Source organism: Perca flavescens, chromosome 8, assembly GCF_004354835.1.
Source record: "Perca flavescens isolate YP-PL-M2 chromosome 8, PFLA_1.0, whole genome shotgun sequence".
NCBI lineage: Eukaryota > Metazoa > Chordata > Actinopteri > Perciformes > Percidae > Perca > Perca flavescens.
In genome coordinates this window covers 39,112,668-39,132,012 of record NC_041338.1, presented here as the reverse complement: position 1 = coordinate 39,132,012, position 19,345 = coordinate 39,112,668, and the positions used below count along the sequence as shown (strand labels likewise).

The 19,345-nt window shown below is 43.0% G+C and overlaps 1 protein-coding gene across 1 annotated transcript in view; it reads left to right on the top strand.

The window, feature by feature from the left end:
• ptprbl (protein tyrosine phosphatase receptor type B, like) overlaps positions 1 to 19,345 on the top strand; it is a 51,452-nt gene that overhangs the window by 28,868 nt on the left and 3,239 nt on the right. The window contains exons 16-27 of the mRNA XM_028585001.1: positions 781 to 1,036; positions 1,377 to 1,483; positions 2,368 to 2,473; positions 2,902 to 2,976; positions 5,480 to 5,497; positions 5,602 to 5,683; positions 6,878 to 6,968; positions 7,291 to 7,367; positions 11,614 to 11,748; positions 11,839 to 11,961; positions 14,024 to 14,187; positions 19,255 to 19,345. The exon at positions 19,255 to 19,345 is cut by the window's right edge and continues 45 nt beyond it. Of these exons, the coding sequence (XP_028440802.1) occupies positions 781 to 1,036; positions 1,377 to 1,483; positions 2,368 to 2,473; positions 2,902 to 2,976; positions 5,480 to 5,497; positions 5,602 to 5,683; positions 6,878 to 6,968; positions 7,291 to 7,367; positions 11,614 to 11,748; positions 11,839 to 11,961; positions 14,024 to 14,187; positions 19,255 to 19,345 (1,325 nt within the window). The remainder of the gene's footprint in view (positions 1 to 780; positions 1,037 to 1,376; positions 1,484 to 2,367; positions 2,474 to 2,901; positions 2,977 to 5,479; positions 5,498 to 5,601; positions 5,684 to 6,877; positions 6,969 to 7,290; positions 7,368 to 11,613; positions 11,749 to 11,838; positions 11,962 to 14,023; positions 14,188 to 19,254) is intronic.

The following is a 19,345-nucleotide window of genomic DNA, read 5'->3' as shown; positions in this document are numbered from 1 at the left end:
TTTTATAAAGAATATGTTTAGATCATTTCCTCTCTAACTGGGAGGTTTTATAAAGAATATGTTAGATCATTTCCTCTCTAACTGGGAGGTTTTATAAAGAATATGTTTAGATCATTTCTTCTCTAACTGGGAGGTTTTATAAAGAATATGTTAGATAATTTCCTCTCTAACTGGGAGGTTATATAAAGAATATGTTAGATCATTTCCTCTCTAACTGGGAGGTTTTATAAAGAATATGTTTAGATCATTTCCTCTCTAACTGGGAGGTTTTATAAAGAATATGTTAGATCATTTCCTCTCTAACTGGGAGGTTTTATAAAGAACATGTTAGATAATTTCCTCTCAAACTAGGAGGTTTTGGGACTGATTGGTGGGATTGCTGTGGATGAAGTACACACGGAGATACACTAGTAAGAGCCAATGAGGTTTAACCATGTATCAGCTGATTTAATTAGCTCACATTACTGTATCGTGTCAACAGTTAACTACTTTTAATATTGGATGAGGAGTTTCCTTTTTCTGGAGATTAGACCATTGTGATTGGTTTAAAGAAATGCAAACAACGCAGAGAGTTTAATCTCTTATCCAAGAATGCATCTGTGGTGTAGCCGCAGCCTTACTCCACAGCACTATAAATGAGAGACTAGTTAACACAAACTGGTTTCTCTGACTATGTGAAGAGTTTTGACAATGTGGCTTCACTTTTGACTGACTCATGTAAGCAATCGGAAAAAAAATCTTAATAAATGTAATGTTGATTTGATATTTTGCTGTTTGCAGGTGTGGATGAGCAGCAGCCGGAGCAGCAGCACCCTCTGCCCTCCTACCTGGAATATAAATCCAACAGCTCCATAAAATGCTACCAGAGCGGCTTCTTCCGCAGTCAGTGCAGCGACAGCAGCGTCGGCAGCAACCAAAGCTTCCAGATCACCGTGGGCACGGGGATGGACTCACTGGGTGGCTCCTGTGATCCAGAGACCCGCAGAGACCGGAACCTGTTCTGTGACGGACCACTGAAACCCAAAACTGCCTACAGGTCAGTGTTTTCCCTCAGTTTGTGGCGGGGGTTTGGGCATCCTTCTACAAGAAAATGTTACGTTTTTCAATTTAAAAAATAAAGCAATCACCCTACACATTTAATGTGTCTTTTGGGGTTTTCTTTGGGGTTGTTTTGGGTCTCTGTGGTCATTTGATGCATCATTGTATGTGCTTTGTGTCTCTTTGGGGTAGTTTTAGCTCTGTGTCTAAAACGCTGAAAAACTTATCAGTTTTACATGTGCAGAAATATCCACAAATAACTGCAAGTGTTGCATCAATGTGATCTCCATCATGTTTGAATTATATATATTTAAATGAGTTTTGATTTGTGTGTGCAGGCTCAGTGTCCGAGCGTTCACTCAGCTGTTTGATGAAGAGAAGAATGACTTCAGCTCTCCGCTGTACAGTGACACGTACCTGTCACTGCCGGTCGTCACCGAGCCAGGTATGCTCCACGTTTACACTCTCAAACATTTCAATAGTTCAGTTCTGTTGTTGCTGCTGACAGACTCAGATTGTTATTCTAAGTGTCTGACAACATTATGGGATGGATCCCTACAGAGATAGACCTTTTAGTTAAAGAGTAAAATCCTTTTAGTTTAACATGAAACAGCCCCGAAATCACCATCACCAAACTCCACCAGACTCCATGTAAATAATCAGGACTTTAAGCGTGTATAGAGCCAGCATATCTCCACCAGACTCCATGTAAATAATCAAGACTTTTAGCATGTATAGAGCCAGCATATCTCCACCAGACTCCATGTAAATAATCCAGACTTTTAGCGTGTATAGAGCCAGCATATCTCCACCAGAATCCATGTTTGTGATTGTTGGAACAGTGGAAAGATGAACCAAGACGGCTTTTGGTAGTTTTATTTAGTTTCTGTCCACTTTGAATGAAGTGTGTTTTACGATGATAAAAGTCCGGATTATTTACATGGAGTCTGGTGGAAATATGCTGGCTCTATACATGCTAAAAGTCCTGATTATTTACATGGAGTCTGGTGGAAATATGCTGGCTCTATACACGCTAAAAGTCCTGATTATTTACATGGAGTCTGGTGGAGATATGCTGGATCTATACACGCTAAAAATCCTGATTATTTACATGGAGTCTGGTGGAGATATGCTGGCTCTATACACACTAAAAATCCTGATTTTTTACATGGAGTCTGGTGGGTCCTAATTATTACATATTTTTTCTAGATGAAACAAAGAAAAGGTAACGTATTTAGGTTATTCTTCTTCTGAGTCCTGAATGAAAAGGAGACTAACATTAGTTTAATTTTTAAATGTTTTTATGTGTGTGGTTGTGTCGTCCCTCAGAGCCTCTGAGCGGCGTGATCGAGGGAATCAGCGCCGCCATGTTCCTCATCGTCATGATGGTGGGAGTCACCGTTCTGCTGGTCTGCAGACAGAAGGCTCGCAAAGTGTGAGTACACACAAACACTGTGGGAGTACACACAAACACTGTGGGAGTACACACAAACACAAACTGCAAAGTGTGACTATCTCCACCCCTTTTGTTGATCATGTGACTGTCTGGGAGTTGAAGTTCTACTATCTGTGTGTGTGTGTGTGTGTGTGTGTGTTGTGTGTGTGTGTGTGTGTGTGTGTGTGTGTGTGTGTGTGTGTGTGTGTGTGTGTGTGTGTGTGTGTGTGTGTGTGTGTGTGTGTGTGTGTGTGTGTGTGTGTGTGTGTGTGTGTGTGTGTGTGTGTGTGTGTGTGTGTGTGTGTGTGTGTGTGTGTGTCTGTGTGTGTGTGTGTGTGTGTGTGTGTGTGTGTGTGTGTGTGTGTGTGTGTCTCTGTGTGTGTGTGTGTGTCTGTGTGTGTGTGTGTGTGTGTGTGTGTGTGTTTCAGGGTGGAGGAGAGAATGAGCATCAGGATGAACATGAGGAGAGATGTTCCAACTTCAGTCCTCCACGGAGTCAGAGGGTAAAGATTCTGCTTATTAGGGTTGGGTACCGAAACACAGTGCCAATAGGGCACCGGTGTCAACCTAAACCGTAGTAACGAGACCGAATAAGAACGAAAATTTCGGTGTCTCATTTCGGTGCCTGACTTTACACTACACCTGACATGAAAGGTAACGTTAGCCTAGCTTTAGCTAGCAGCTGGATTAAACCCAATAGTTAAAATGCTGACAGCTAACATTAAACAGTGTAAAGTGTGACTGTATTTTACTGGAGAGGACTCCAACAGTGGGAACTAACAGTCTGCTCTGCCGTTGTCGGGATTAAACAACAGAGAAGGTACGTTCACTTGAAACAGGTAGCCTCGTGGTGCATTCACAGTTATTTTAAAATACCCTTTTCCCATCTGGTGGTTGTTTTTGTCGTTCAACAGCTATTTACTGGTGAAATAAGTTATAGTTATTACATTATTATTACATCTTTAATTTTGACCATACGGCCTCAGCAATAAACAAGCCGCTGAGTGTTGTTTGCTTCCCTTCTTTTGTTCTTTTTTTTTTAAACTTTATTAAAAAAGTATCAGTTCAGGCACCGGCACCATTTTAAACACTGGTATCAGAAAAAGCCCAGACAATACCCAACCCTACTGCTTACTGTATAATACTGACTTTATGACTTATAATACTACATACTGTACTCCAAGGGCGTAACTTTGGGTTCAGCATGGGGGGTTGGGAGGTCCTGGGACACGTCTGCATGGATTGAAAATTTGCCAAAAACAACAACAAGAAAGGAGGAAAAACGTTGAAATAGACAAAAACTTCTTTTGTCGCCTTTTTTGAGGTATTTTCGGCGTGTTTGTTGCTGTGTTAACCCTTGTGTTGTCTTCCCATCGACTACGCAACTTCTTTATTTTCTGGGTCATGTTTTTGTCACTTTTTTCAAAAAAGTTCGTCACTTTTTTCCGATGTTTTTCTGGTGTTTTTGTTTTTGACTTTTTGGTCACTTTTTTTTTTCAACTCTTTTTTAATAAATGTTTGATGCTTTTGTCGATTTTTCTTCACATTTTTTCGACGTTTTTGTTGTTTTTTTCCAACATTTTTTGATAAAAAAAAAAATTCAAACGCTATAAGATGGAATAACACCCAAACTCAATGAAAGTAGTGAACTGATCATTTATTTTACTTGTAAAGAGTAATGGAACCATCTACGTTATGTTTTGGGAGAATTTGTAGAAAGAAATATTTATATATATATATATATATAAACGTTTTTGTCAAATTTGACCCGAGGACACCAGGAGGGTAAAAATCCATGCAGACAGTGGCGGTTCTACATTGAATTACACCCAGGGTGAGACCCCAAAAAATAAACATAACAAAATTGCAGAATTTTACAGAATTACTATGTTATAGTGTATATTTATTATAAGTTCTGATAACCTATACTGTCATATTTTGTGCAGAATTATGTAAATTGTGTTTTGGTAAAGTTGGAGGTGAACAGTGTTTCCTGTTGTAATTACAACAGTTAAATAACTGGATTCTGTCTCAAATGAAGGATTTCTGCAATTGAGAAATATAATTTTTTCTTTCCCTTACGTTGTTATAATTATATATATATATATATATATATATATATATATATATATTTATATATATATATATATATATATATAATGTGCCAAAAATATATACCATCAGAAATATAGAAAATGTAACAAGAGCAGAGAACAACAATAATATAAAAATGCTGCCCTGGGCAGCACGTGCCAAAAACTGCTACTGCATGCAGAAGTGTCCCGGGACCCCCCCAGATAGTGTCCCGGGACCCCCAGATAATTGGAGATCTCACCCCCCATGTTGAAGCCTTGTCTGTAGTACAGCTGATTGATGTTGACATCAGTCCCTCAGACACCGATGCAGGTAGTTTCCCTTTAATAAAGCCGTAGGAACATTTAGGATCTCTTAATAAAGCTGTAGGAACATTTAGGATCTCTTAATAAAGCCGTAGGAATATTTAGGATCTCTTAATAAAGCCGTAGGAACATTTAGGATCTCTTAATAAAGCCGTAGGAACATTTAGGATCTCTTAATAAAGCCGTAGGAACATTTAGGATCTCTTAATAAAGCCGTAGGAACATTTAGGATCTCTTAATAAAGCTGTAGGAACATTTAGGATCTCTTAATAAAGCTGTAGGAACATTTAGGATCTCTTAATAAAGCTGTAGGAACATTTAGGATCTCTTAATAAAGCTGTAGGAACATTTAGGATCTCTTAATAAAGCTGTAGGAACATTTAGGATCTCTTAATAAAGCTGTAGGAACATTTAGGATCTCTTAATAAAGCTGTAGGAACATTTAGGATCTCTTAATAAAAAGCCGTAGGAACATTTAGGATCTCTTAATAAAGCTGTAGGAACATTTAGGATCTCTTAATAAAGCCGTAGGAACATTTAGGATCTCTTGTGTCACCTCTGACTTCTTCACTTTCATTATTATTCTCTTCTTCTTTTTATTCCTCAGGAACCGCCGAGTGTCCAGGTGAGAAATCCCAACGACTCCTCTGCACTATCATATATATATATATATATATATATATATATATATATATATATATATATAACATGTAGTTTTGTGTCCTTCAGTCCCATAAAGACGGTGAACTTTGAGAGTCATTTCATCAAACTGCAGGCCGACTCCAACTACCTGCTGTCCCAGGAGTACGAGGTCAGTTGTTACCATGGAAACGAGCACACAGTCACAGGGTGTCACAACGTAGCAGGGTGTAGCATGGCATATCAGAACATAGCAAGGTGTAGCAGGGCATAGCAGAACGTAGCATAACATAGCAGGGTGTAGCAGGGCATAGCAGAACGTAGCATAACATAGCAGGGTGTAGCAGGGCGTAGCAGGGTGTAGCAGGGTGTAGCAGAACGTAGCATAACGTAGCAAGGTGTAGCAGGGTGTAGCAGGGCATAGCAGGGCATAGCAGAACATAGCGGAACGTAGCAGAATGTAGCAGGGTGTAGCAGGGCGTAGCAGGATGTAGCAGGGTGTAGCAGGGCATAGCAGAACGTAGCAGAATGTAGCAGGGTGTAGCAGGGCGTAGCAGGATGTAGCAGGGTGTAGCAGGGCATAGCAGAACGTAGCAGAATGTAGCAGGGTGTAGCAGCGTGTAGCAGCGTGTAGCAGGGCATAGCAGGGTGTAGCAGGGTGTAGCAGGGCATAGCAGGGTGTAGCAGCGTGTAGCAGGGTGTAGCAGGGTGTAGCAGTTTAACGGTTGTTGTTACGTTGTAACGTTGTTACGTTGTTACATTGTGACGTTGTGACGTTAGGTTGTTATGTTGTGTCATTGTTATGTTGTTATGTTGTTATGTTGTTATGTTGTTATGTTGTTACGTTGTGTCATTGTTATGTTGTTATGTTGTTATGTTGTTACGTTGTGTCATTGTTATGTTGTTATGTTGTTATGTTGTTATGTTGTTACGTTGTGTCATTGTTATGTTGTTATGTTGTTATGTTGTTACGTTGTGTCATTGTTATGTTGTTATGTTGTTATGTTGTTACGTTGTTACGTTGTGTCATTGTTATGTTGTTATGTTATGTTGTTACGTTGTGTCATTGTTATGTTGTTGTGTTGTTGTGTTGTTGTGTTGTTGTGTTGTTACGTTGTGTCATTATGTTGTTATGTTGTTATGTTGTGTCATTGTTATGTTGTGACGTTGTGACGTTGTGTCATTGTTATGTTGTTATGTTGTTATGTTGTTACGTTGTGTCATTGTTATGTTTTTATGTTGTTGTGTTGTGACGTTGTGTCATTGTTATGTTGTTATGTTGTGTCATTGTTATGTTATGTTGTTATGTTGTTATGTTGTGTCATTGTTATGTTGTTTTGTTGTGACGTTGTTATGTTCCTGTCAGGACCTGAAGGACGTGGGCCGGAACCAGCCGCTGGACTCGGCTCTGCTGCCAGAGAACCGCGGCAAGAACCGCTACAACAACATCCTGCCCTGTGAGTCACACCACAGACACACACACACACACACACACACACACACACACACACACACACACACACACACACACACACACACACAACTATATACATATACACACACACATACACACACACACGCTGTAGTTAGAGTCTGGTCTACATGAACTGCTGCTGTGTAGACTGTAGTTAGTTAGGTAGGTAGTTAGTTTGTTAATTATTTAGGTAGTTAGTTAGTTAGTTAGTTAGGTAGTTAATTATTTAGGTAGTTAGTTAGTTAGTTAGGTAGTTAATTATTTAGGTAGTTAGTTACTGCTGTATTTCTGACTCTGTGTTGCAGACGACTCGACGAGAGTGAAGCTTTCCTACGTAGACGATGATCCGTGCTCCGACTACATCAATGCCAGCTACATCCCTGTTAGTATACATGTATAGAAATACTGTATATATCACTCCTTATTATATATAAATATATATCACTTCTTATTGCTTTTTTGATAACTCTGCAAACCCTTGGTGTTCTCTCAATGAGCTTCATGAGGTAGTCACCTGAAATGGTTTTCACTTCACAGGTGTGCCTTGTCAGGGTTAATTAGTGGAATTTTTTTCCTTATTAATGGGGTTGGGACCATCAGTTGTGTTGTGCAGAAGTCAGGTTGATACACAGCCGACAGCCCTATTGGACAACTGTTAGAATTCATATTATGGCAAGAACCAATCAGCTAAGTAAAGAGAAACGAGTGGCCATCATTACTTTAACAAATGAAGGTCAGTCAGTCAGTCCGGAAAATTGCGAAAACTTTGATTGTGTCCCCAAGTGCAGTCGCAAAAACCATCAAGCGCTACAACGAAACTGGCTCACAGGAGTTCATCTGAGTCACCAGCCTCAGAAATCACAAGTTAACAGCAGCTCAGATTAGAGACCAGATGAATGCCACACAGAGTTCTAGCAGCAGACACATCTCTAGAACAACTGTTAAGAGGAGACTGAATCAGGCCTTCATGGTCCAGTAGCTGCTAGGAAACCACTGCTAAGGAGAGGCAACAAGCACACGAGATTTGTTTGGGCCAAGAAACACAAGGAATGGACATTAGACCAGTGGGAATCTGTGCTTTGGTCTGATGAGTCCAAATTTGAGATCTTTGGTTCCAACCGTGTCTTTTTGGTTGAACGGATGGATTCTACATGCCTGGTTCCCACCGTGAAGCATGGAGGAGGAGGTGTGATGGTGTGGGGGGGCTTTCATGCCTGGTTCCCACCGTGGAAGCAAGGAGGAGGTGAGATGGTGTGGGGGGGGGCTTTCATGCCTGGTTCCCACCGTGAAGCATGGAGGAGGAGGTGTGATGGTGTGGGGGGCTTTCATGCCTGGTTCCCCTGGTTCCCACCGTGAAGCATGGAGGAGGAGGTGTGATGGTGTGGGGGGCTTTCATGCCTTTCCCATGCCTGGTTCCCACCGTGAAGCATGGAGGAGGAGGTGTGATGGTGTGGGGGGCTTTCATGCCTGGTTCCCACCGTGGATGGAGGAGGAGGTGTGATGGTGTGGGGGGCTTTCATGCCTGGTTCCCACCGGTTCCCGAGGAGGAGGTGTGATGGTGTGGGGGGCTTTCATGCCTGGTTCCCATGGAGGAGGGAGGTGTGATGGGGTGGGGGGGGTTTCATGCCTGGTTCCTACCGTGAAGCACGGAGGAGGAGGTGTGATGTGGGGGGCTTTCATGCCTGGTTCCCACCGTGAAGCATGGAGGAGGAGGTGTGATGGTGTGGGGGGGGCTTTCATGCCTGGTTCCCACCGTGAAGCATGGAGGAGGTGAGGAGGTGGGGGCTGCCTGATGGTGGAGGAGGAGGTGTGGGGGGGGGCTTTCATGCCTGGTTCCCACCGTGAAGCATGGAGGAGGAGGTGTGATGGTGGGGGGCTTTCATGCCTGGTTCCCACCGTGAAGCATGGAGGAGGAGGTGTGATGGTGTGGGGGGTTTCATGCCTGGTTCCCACCGTGAAGGAGGAGGAGGAGGTGATGGTGTGGGGGGCTTTCATGCCTGGTTCCCACCGTGAAGCATGGAGGAGGAGGTGTGATGGTGTGGGGGGCTTTCATGCCTGGTTCCCACCGTGAAGCATGGAGGAGGAGGTGTGATGGTGTGGGGGGCTTTCATGCCTGGTTCCCACCGTGAAGCATGGAGGAGGAGGTGTGATGGTGTGGGGGCTTTCATGCCTGGTTCCCACCGTGAAGCATGGAGGAGGAGGTGATGGTGTGGGGGGCTTTCATGCCTGGTTCCCACCGTGAAGCACGGAGGAGGTGTGATGGTGTGGGGGGCTTTCACCTGGAGGAGGAGGAGGTGTGATGGTGGTTCCCACCTGAAGCACGGAGGAGGGGTGTGGGGGCTTTCATGCCTGGTTCCTACCGTGAAGCACGGAGGAGGAGGTGTGATGGTGTGGGGGGGCTTTCATGCCTGGTTCCTACCGTGAAGCATGGAGGAGGAGGTGTGAGGTGTGGGGGGGCTTTCATGGTGTGGGGGGGCCTGCCTGGTTCCCATGGAGGAGGAGGTGTGGGGGGGGGGGCTTTCATGCCTGGTTCCCACCGTGAAGCATGGAGGAGGAGGTGTGATGGTGTGGGGGGCTTTCATGCCTGGTTCCCACCGTGAAGCACGGAGGAGGAGGTGTGATGGTGTGGGGGGGGGCTTGGTTCCCACCGTGAAGCATGCCTGGTTCCCACCGTGAAGCATGGAGGAGGAGGTGTGATGGTGTGGGGGGCTTTCATGCCTGGTTCCCACCGTGAAGCATGGAGGAGGAGGTGTGATGGTGTGGGGGGCTTTCATGCCTGGTTCCCACCGTGAAGCAAGGAGGAGGAGGTGTGATGGTGTGGGGGCTTTCATGCCTGGTTCCCACCGGAAGCACGGAGGAGGAGGTGTGATGGTGTGGGGGGCTTTCATGCCTGGTTCCCACCGTGAAGCATGGAGGAGGAGGTGTGATGGTGTGGGGGGCTTTCATGCCTGGTTCCCACCATGAAGCACGGAGGAGGAGGAGTGATGGTGGGGGGGCTTTCATGCCTGGTTCCCACCGGAAGCATGGAGGAGGAGGTGTGATGGTGGGGGGCTTTCATGCCTGGTTCCCACCGTGAAGCATGGAGGAGGAGGTGTGATGGTGGGGGGGGCTTTCATGCCTGGTTCCCACCGTGAAGCACGGAGGAGGTGGTGTGATGGTGTGGGGGGGGCTTTCATGCCTGGTTCCTACCGTGAAGCATGGAGGAGGAGGTGTGATGGTGTGGGGGGCTTTCATGCCTGGTTCCCACCGTGAAGCATGGAGGAGGAGGTGTGATGGTGTGGGGGCTTTCATGCCTGGTTCCCACCGTGAAGCATGGAGGAGGAGGTGTGATGGTGTGGGGGCTTTCATGCCTGGTTCCCACCGTGAAGCATGGAGGAGGAGGTGTGATGGTGTGGGGGCTTTCATGCCTGGTTCCCACCGTGAAGCATGGAGGAGGAGGTGTGGGTGTGGGGGCTTTCAGGGTTCCCAGGAGGAGGAGGTGTGATGGTGTGGGGGGCTTTCATGCCTGGTTCCCACCGTGAAGCACGGGAGGAGGAGGAGGGTTCCCACCGTGATGGTGGAGGGGGGATTTCATGCCTGGTTCCCACCGTGAAGCATGGAGGAGGAGGTGATGGTGTGGGGGGGCTTTCATGCCTGGTTCCTACCGTGGGGAGGAGGAGGTTTCATGCCTGGTTCCCACCGTGAAGCATGGAGGAGGATGGTGTGCCTGGTTCCTACCGGGGCTTTGTGGGGGGGCTGCCTGGTTCCCACCGTGAAGCATGGAGGAGGAGGTGTGATGGTGGGGGGGGCTTTCATGCCTGGTTCCCACCGTGGCATGGAGGAGGAGGTGTGATGGTGTGGGGGGCTTTCATGCCTGGTTCCCACCGTGAAGCATGGAGGAGGAGGAGCCTGGTTCCCACCGTGAAGCATGGATGGTGTGGGGGGCTTTCATGCCTGGTTCCCACCGTGAAGCATGGAGGAGGAGGTGTGATGGTGTGGGGGGGGGCTTTCATGCCTGGTTCCTACCGTGAAGCATGGAGGAGGAGGTGTGATGGACCCAATGAGATGGTGGGGGGGGGGCTTTCATGCCTGGTTCCTACCGTGAAGCATGGAGGAGGAGGTGTGATGGACCCAATTGAGATGGTTTGGGGGTGAGCTGGACAGCAGAGTGAAGACAAAAGGGCCAACAAGTGCTAACATCTCTGGGAACTCCTTCAAGACTGATGGAAAACCATTTCAGGGGACTACCTCTGGAAGCTCATCAAGAGAATGCCAAGAGAATGCAAAGCAGTAATCAGAGCAAAGGGTGGCTACTTTGTAGAATCTAAAATATAAGACATGTTTTCAGTTATTTCACACTTTTTTGTTAAGTACATAATTCCATATGTGTTCATTCATAGTTTTGATGCCTTCAGTGAGCATCTACAATGTAAATAGTCAAGAAAATAAAAAGGAAACGCATTGAATGAGAAGGTGTGTCCAGACTTTTGGCCTGTACTGTATATATATATATATATATATATATATATATATATATATATATATATATATATATATATATATATATATATATATACATATACATATGTACATGTATATATATATACATATACATATGTGTATATATTATATATATGTGTGTATTCTAGGGTAATAACTTCCGGAGGGAGTACGTGGCGACCCAGGGTCCTCTGCCGGGAACTAAAGATGATTTCTGGAAGATGATCTGGGAACAAAACGTCCACAACATGGTGATGGTCACGCAGTGTGTAGAGAAAGGGAGGGTGAGTTCACGGGAGGGGGGGGTTTGTGTGTGTGTCTGTGTGTCTGTGTGTGTGTGTGTTGACCCTGTGTTTGTCCCCTGTGTGTACCAGGTGAAGTGTGACCACTACTGGCCCTGTGATCAGGACTCTCTGTACTACGGAGACATGATCGTCCAGATGTTGTCTGAGTCTGTCCTCCCTGAGTGGACCATCCGGGAGTTCACCATCTGCAGCGTATGTTGTCTCTGTACCCCTAACCCCTAACCCTAAATGGCCTTTAGTATTCTCTGTACCCCTAACCCTAATCTTAACCCTAACCCTACCTGGCCATTAGGCTTCTCTGTACCTGGTCATCTTTAGTCTCTGTACCAGGTCATCATTAGTCTCTGTACCTGGTCATCTTTAGTCTCTGTACCTGGTCATCATTAGTCTCTGTTCCTGGTCATCTTTAGTCTCTGTACCTGGTCATTATTAGTCTCTGTACCTGGTCATCTTTAGTCTCTGTACCTGGTCATCATTAGTCTCTGTACGTGGTCATCGTTAGTCTCTGTACCTGGTCATCATTAGTCTCTGTACCTGGTCATCATTAGTCTCTGTACCTGGTCATCATTAGTCTCTGTACCTGGTCATCTTTAGTCTCTGTACGTGGTCATCATTAGTCTCTGTACCTGGTCATCATTAGTCTCTGTACCTGGTCATCTTTAGTCTCTGTACCTGGTCATCATTAGTCTCTGTACCTGGTCATCATTAGTCTCTGTACCTGGTCATCATTAGTCTCTGTACCTGGTCATCATTAGTCTCTGTACCTGGTCATCTTTAGTCTCTGTACCTGGTCATCATTAGTCTCTGTACCTGGTCATCATTAGCCTCTGTACCTGGTCATCATTAGTCTCTGTACCTGGTCATCATTAGTCTCTGTACCTGGTCATCATTAGTCTCTGTACCTGGTCATCATTAGTCTCTGTTCCTGGTCATCATTAGTCTCTGTACCTGGTCATCTTTAGTCTCTGTACCTGGTCATCATTAGTCTCTGTACCTGGTCATCTTTAGTCTCTGTACCTGGTCATCATTAGTCTCTGTACCTGGTCATCATTAGTCTCTGTACCTGGTCATTATTAGTCTCTGTACCTGGTCATCTTTAGTCTCTGTACCTGGTCATCATTAGCCTCTGTACCTGGTCATCATTAGTCTCTGTACCTGGTCATCATTAGCCTCTGTACCTGGTCATCATTAGTCTCTGTACCTGGTCATCATTAGTCTCTGTACCTGGTCATCATTAGTCTCTGTACCTGGTCATCTGGTCATCATTAGTCTCTGTACCTGGTCATCATTAGTCTCTGTACCTGGTCATCATTAGTCTCTGTACCTGGTCATCTTTAGTCTCTGTACCTGGTCATCATTAGTCTCTGTACCTGGTCATCATTAGTCTCTGTACCTGGTCATCATTAGTCTCTGTACCTGGTCATTATTAGTCTCTGTACCTGGTCATCTTTAGTCTCTGTACCTGGTCATCATTAGCCTCTGTACCTGGTCATCATTAGTCTCTGTACCTGGTCATCATTAGTCTCTGTACCTGGTCATCTTTAGTCTCTGTACCTGGTCATCATTAGTCTCTGTACCTGGTCATCATTAGTCTCTGTACCTGGTCATCATTAGTCTCTGTACCTGGTCATCATTAGTCTCTGTACCTGGTCATTATTAGTCTCTGTACCTGGTCATTATTAGTCTCTGTACCTGGTCATCATTAGTCTCTCTAGAGGCAATGAAGTAATGTTAAATGTTGTGTGTGTGTGTGTTGTGTGTGTGTGTGTGTGTGTGTGTGTGTGTGTGTGTGTTGTGTGTGTGTGTGTGTGTGTGTGTGTGTGTGTCTGTGTCTATGTGTTGTGTGTGTGTGTGTGTGTGTGTGTGTGTGTGTGTGTGTGTGTTTATACCTGTGTGTTTGTGTGTGTGTGTGTGTGTGTGTGTGTGTGTGTGTGTGTTGTATTTGTGTGTGTGTGTTGTGTTGTGTGTGTTTATACCTTTGTGTGTGTGTGTGTGTTTGTGTGTATGTGTGTGTGTGTGTGTGTGTGTGTGTGTGTGTTTTGTGTGTGTGTGTGTTTATACCTGTGTGTGTCTGTGTGTGTGTTTATGTGTGTGTGTGTGTGTGTTTATACCTGTGTGTTTATACCTGTGTGTGTGTGTGTGTGTATATTGTGTGTGTATATGTGTGTGTTGTGTGTATATGTGTGTGTTGTGTGTATATGTTGTGTGTGTATATGTGTGTGTTGTGTGTATATGTGTGTGTTGTGTGTGTCAGGACGAGCAGCGCAGTGTGTCCCGGCTGGTCCGTCAGTTCCACTACACCGTGTGGCCGGACCACGGCGTCCCCGACACCACGCACTCCCTCGTCCAGTTCGTACGCACCGTCAGGGACTACGTCAACAGAAGTCCTGGATCAGGACCCACCGTGGTGCACTGCAGGTACACACACACACACACACACACACACACACACACACACACACACACAGGTATAAACACACACACACACACACACACACACAGAGGTATAAACACACACACACACACAGGTATAAACACACACACACACACCCAGGTATAAACACACACACACACACACACAGGTATAAACACACACACACACACACACACAGGTATAAACACACACACACACACACACACACACACACACACACACACACACAGAGGTATAAACACACACACACACACACACACAGGTATAAACACACACACACACACACACACACACACACACACACACACACACACACACACAGGTATAAACACACACACACCCAGGTATAAACACACACACACACACACACAGGTATAAACACACACACACACACACACACACACACACAGGTATAAACACACACACACACAGGTATAAACACACACACACACAGGTATAAACACACACACACACACACACACACACACACACAGGTATAAACACACACACACACACACACACACAGGTATAAACACACAGGTATAAACACACACACACACACACACACACAGAGACACACACACACACTGCACTGTGGTCCACTTATTACAATTATGACTTTACACCTTCTGTTACAGTTTTTTCCAACTGCTTCCACACGTTTTCAAACCCATGTCTCCTTTTTTCTAAACTCTACACACAATTCCTAAAACTGCACACACACACAATGCTAAATGCCTCACATCTCCTTCAACATGAAACACTGCATTCATAATACCATAAACACATCTCAACATGAAAAACTGCATTCAGAATACCATAAACACATCTCAACATGAAACACTGCATTCAGAATACCATAAACACATCTCAACATGAAACACTGCATTCAGAATACCATAAACACATCTCGTTCAACATGAAACACTGCATTCATAATACCATAAACACATCTCGTTCAACATGAAACACTGCATTCATAATACCATAAACACATCTCGTTCAACATGAAACACTGCATTCATAATACCATAAACACATCTCAACATGAAACACTGCATTCATAATACCATAAACACATCTCCTTCAACATGAAACACTGCATTCATAATACCATAAACACATCTCCTTCAACATGAAACACTGCATTCATAATACCATAAACACATCTCCTTCAACATGAAACACTGCATTCATAATACCATAAACACATCTCCTTCAACATGAAACACTGCATTCATAATACCATAAACACATCTCCTTCAACATGAAACACTGCATTCATAATACCATAAACACATCTCCTTCAACATGAAACACTGCATTCATAATACCATAAACACATCTCGTTCAACATGAAACACTGCATTCATAATACCATAAACACATCTCGTTCAACATGAAACACTGCATTCAGAATACCATAAACACATCTCAACATGAAACACTGCATTCATAATACCATAAACACATCTCGTTCAACATGAAACACTGCATTCAGAATACCATAAACACATCTCAACATGAAACACTGCATTCATAATACCATAAACACATCTCGCTCAACATGAAACACTGCATTCAGAATACCATAAACACATCTCAACATGAAACACTGCATTCATAATACCATAAAAACACATCTCATTCAACATGAAACACTGCATTCATAATACCATAAACACATCTCGTTCAACATGAAACACTGCATTCATAATACCATAAACACATCTCCTTCAACATGAAACACTGCATTCATAATACCATAAACACATCTCAACATGAAACACTGCATTCAGAATACCATAAACACATCTCAACATGAAACACTGCATTCATAATACCATAAACACATCTCAACATGAAACACTGCATTCATAATACCATAAACACATCTCGTTCAACATGAAACACTGCATTCAGAATACCATAAACACATCTCAACATGAAACACTGCATTCATAATACCATAAACACATCTCGTTCAACATGAAACACTGCATTCAGAATACCATAAACACATCTCAACATGAAACACTGCATTCATAATACCATAAACACATCTCAACATGAAACACTGCATTCAGAATACCATAAACACATCTCAACATGAAACACTGCATTCATAATACCATAAACACATCTCAACATGAAACACTGCATTCATAATACCATAAACACATCTCGTTCAACATGAAACACTGCATTCAGAATACCATAAACACATCTCAACATGAAACACTGCATTCATAATACCATAAACACATCTCGTTCAACATGAAACACTGCATTCAGAATACCATAAACACATCTCAACATGAAACACTGCATTCATAATACCATAAACACATCTCAACATGAAACACTGCATTCAGAATACCATAAACACATCTCAACATGAAACACTGCATTCATAATACCATAAACACATCTCAACATGAAACACTGCATTCAGAATACCATAAACACATCTCAACATGAAACACTGCATTCAGAATACCATAAACACATCTCAACATGAAACACTGCATTCAGAATACCATAAACACATCTCGTTCAACATGAAACACTGCATTCATAATACCATAAACACATCTCAACATGAAACACTGCATTCAGAATACCATAAACACATCTCAACATGAAACACTGCATTCAGAATACCATAAACACATCTCAACATGAAACACTGCATTCAGAATACCATAAACACATCTCAACATGAAACACTGCATTCAGAATACCATAAACACATCTCGTTCAACATGAAACACTGCATTCATAATACCATAAACACATCTCCTTCAACATGAAACACTGCATTCATAATACCATAAACACATCTCGTTCAACATGAAACACTGCATTCATAATACCATAAACACATCTCCTTCAACATGAAACACTGCATTCATAATACCATAAACACATCTCAACATGAAACACTGCATTCAGAATACCATAAACACATCTCGTTCAACATGAAACACTGCATTCATAATACCATAAACACATCTCGTTCAACATGAAACACTGCATTCATAATACCATAAACACATCTCAACATGAAACACTGCATTCATAATACCATAAACACATCTCCTTCAACATGAAACACTGCATTCATAATACCATAAACACATCTCCTTCAACATGAAACACTGCATTCATAATACCATAAACACATCTCCTTCAACATGAAACACTGCATTCATAATACCATAAACACATCTCCTTCAACATGAAACACTGCATTCATAATACCATAAACACATCTCCTTCAACATGAAACACTGCATTCATAATACCATAAACACATCTCCTTCAACATGAAACACTGCATTCATAATACCATAAACACATCTCGTTCAACATGAAACACTGCATTCATAATACCATAAACACATCTCGTTCAACATGAAACACTGCATTCAGAATACCATAAACACATCTCGTTCAACATGAAACACTGCATTCAGAATACCATAAACACATCTCAACATGAAACACTGCATTCATAATACCATAAACACATCTCGTTCAACATGAAACACTGCATTCAGAATACCATAAACACATCTCAACATGAAACACTGCATTCATAATACCATAAACACATCTCATTCAACATGAAACACTGCATTCATAATACCATAAACACATCTCGTTCAACATGAAACACTGCATTCATAATACCATAAACACATCTCCTTCAACATGAAACACTGCATTCATAATACCATAAACACATCTCAACATGAAACACTGCATTCAGAATACCATAAACACATCTCAACATGAAACACTGCATTCATAATACCATAAACACATCTCAACATGAAACACTGCATTCATAATACCATAAACACATCTCGTTCAACATGAAACACTGCATTCAGAATACCATAAACACATCTCAACATGAAACACTGCATTCATAATACCATAAACACATCTCAACATGAAACACTGCATTCAGAATACCATAAACACATCTCAACATGAAACACTGCATTCATAATACCATAAACACATCTCATTCAACATGAAACACTGCATTCATAATACCATAAACACATCTCGTTCAACATGAAACACTGCATTCATAATACCATAAACACATCTCCTTCAACATGAAACACTGCATTCATAATACCATAAACACATCTCAACATGAAACACTGCATTCAGAATACCATAAACACATCTCGTTCAACATGAAACACTGCATTCATAATACCATAAACACATCTCAACATGAAACACTGCATTCATAATACCATAAACACATCTCCTTCAACATGAAACACTGCATTCATAATACCATAAACACATCTCCTTCAACATGAAACACTGCATTCATAATACCATAAACTCATCTCAGAATGAAGCATTTGCATCAAATGGCAAACACTTTTTTCATAATAGTAAATATTTGGATATACCATGTACACACTGTTGTTCTAACTCTAAAGCTCTTTAGTCTTTCATAGGTTTATATCTACATTTACAATGTTCTAGAGAGAAAGTCATCTGCTGAGAGGGGTTGAAAAGTGCTCTGATAAAAACAATCTAATGTTACAGTAAAACAGGAAATATGTATCGGGCAAAACATGACGTTAGTAAGAGTAGCTCAGTGTTGTTTACAGTAGAAACAAGAACACAAAACTACAAAACATATGTAAACCAAAGGTATCATTTTAGAATGAAGAATATGTGTGTGTGTGTGTGTGTGTGTGTGTGTGTGTGTGTGTGTGTGTGTGTGTGTGTGTGTGTGTGTGTGTGTGTGTGTGTGTGTGTGTGTCTGTGTGTGTGTCTGTGTGTGTGTGTGTGTGTGTGTGTGTGTGTGTGTGTGTGTGTGTCTGTGTGTGTGTGTGTGTGTGTGTGTGTGTGTGTGTGTGTGTGTGTGTGTGTGTGTGTGTGTGTGTGTGTGTGTGTGTGTGTGTGTGTGTGTGTGTGTGTGTGTGTGTGTGTGTGTGTGTGTGTGTGTGTGTGTGTGTGTGTGTGTGTGTGTCTCTGTGTGTGTGTGTGTGTGTCTGTGTGTGTCTCAGTGCTGGTGTGGGTAGGACAGGGACCTTCATCGTTCTGGACCGGGTCCTGCAGCAGCTGGACACCAGGGACACTCTGGACATCTACGGTGCC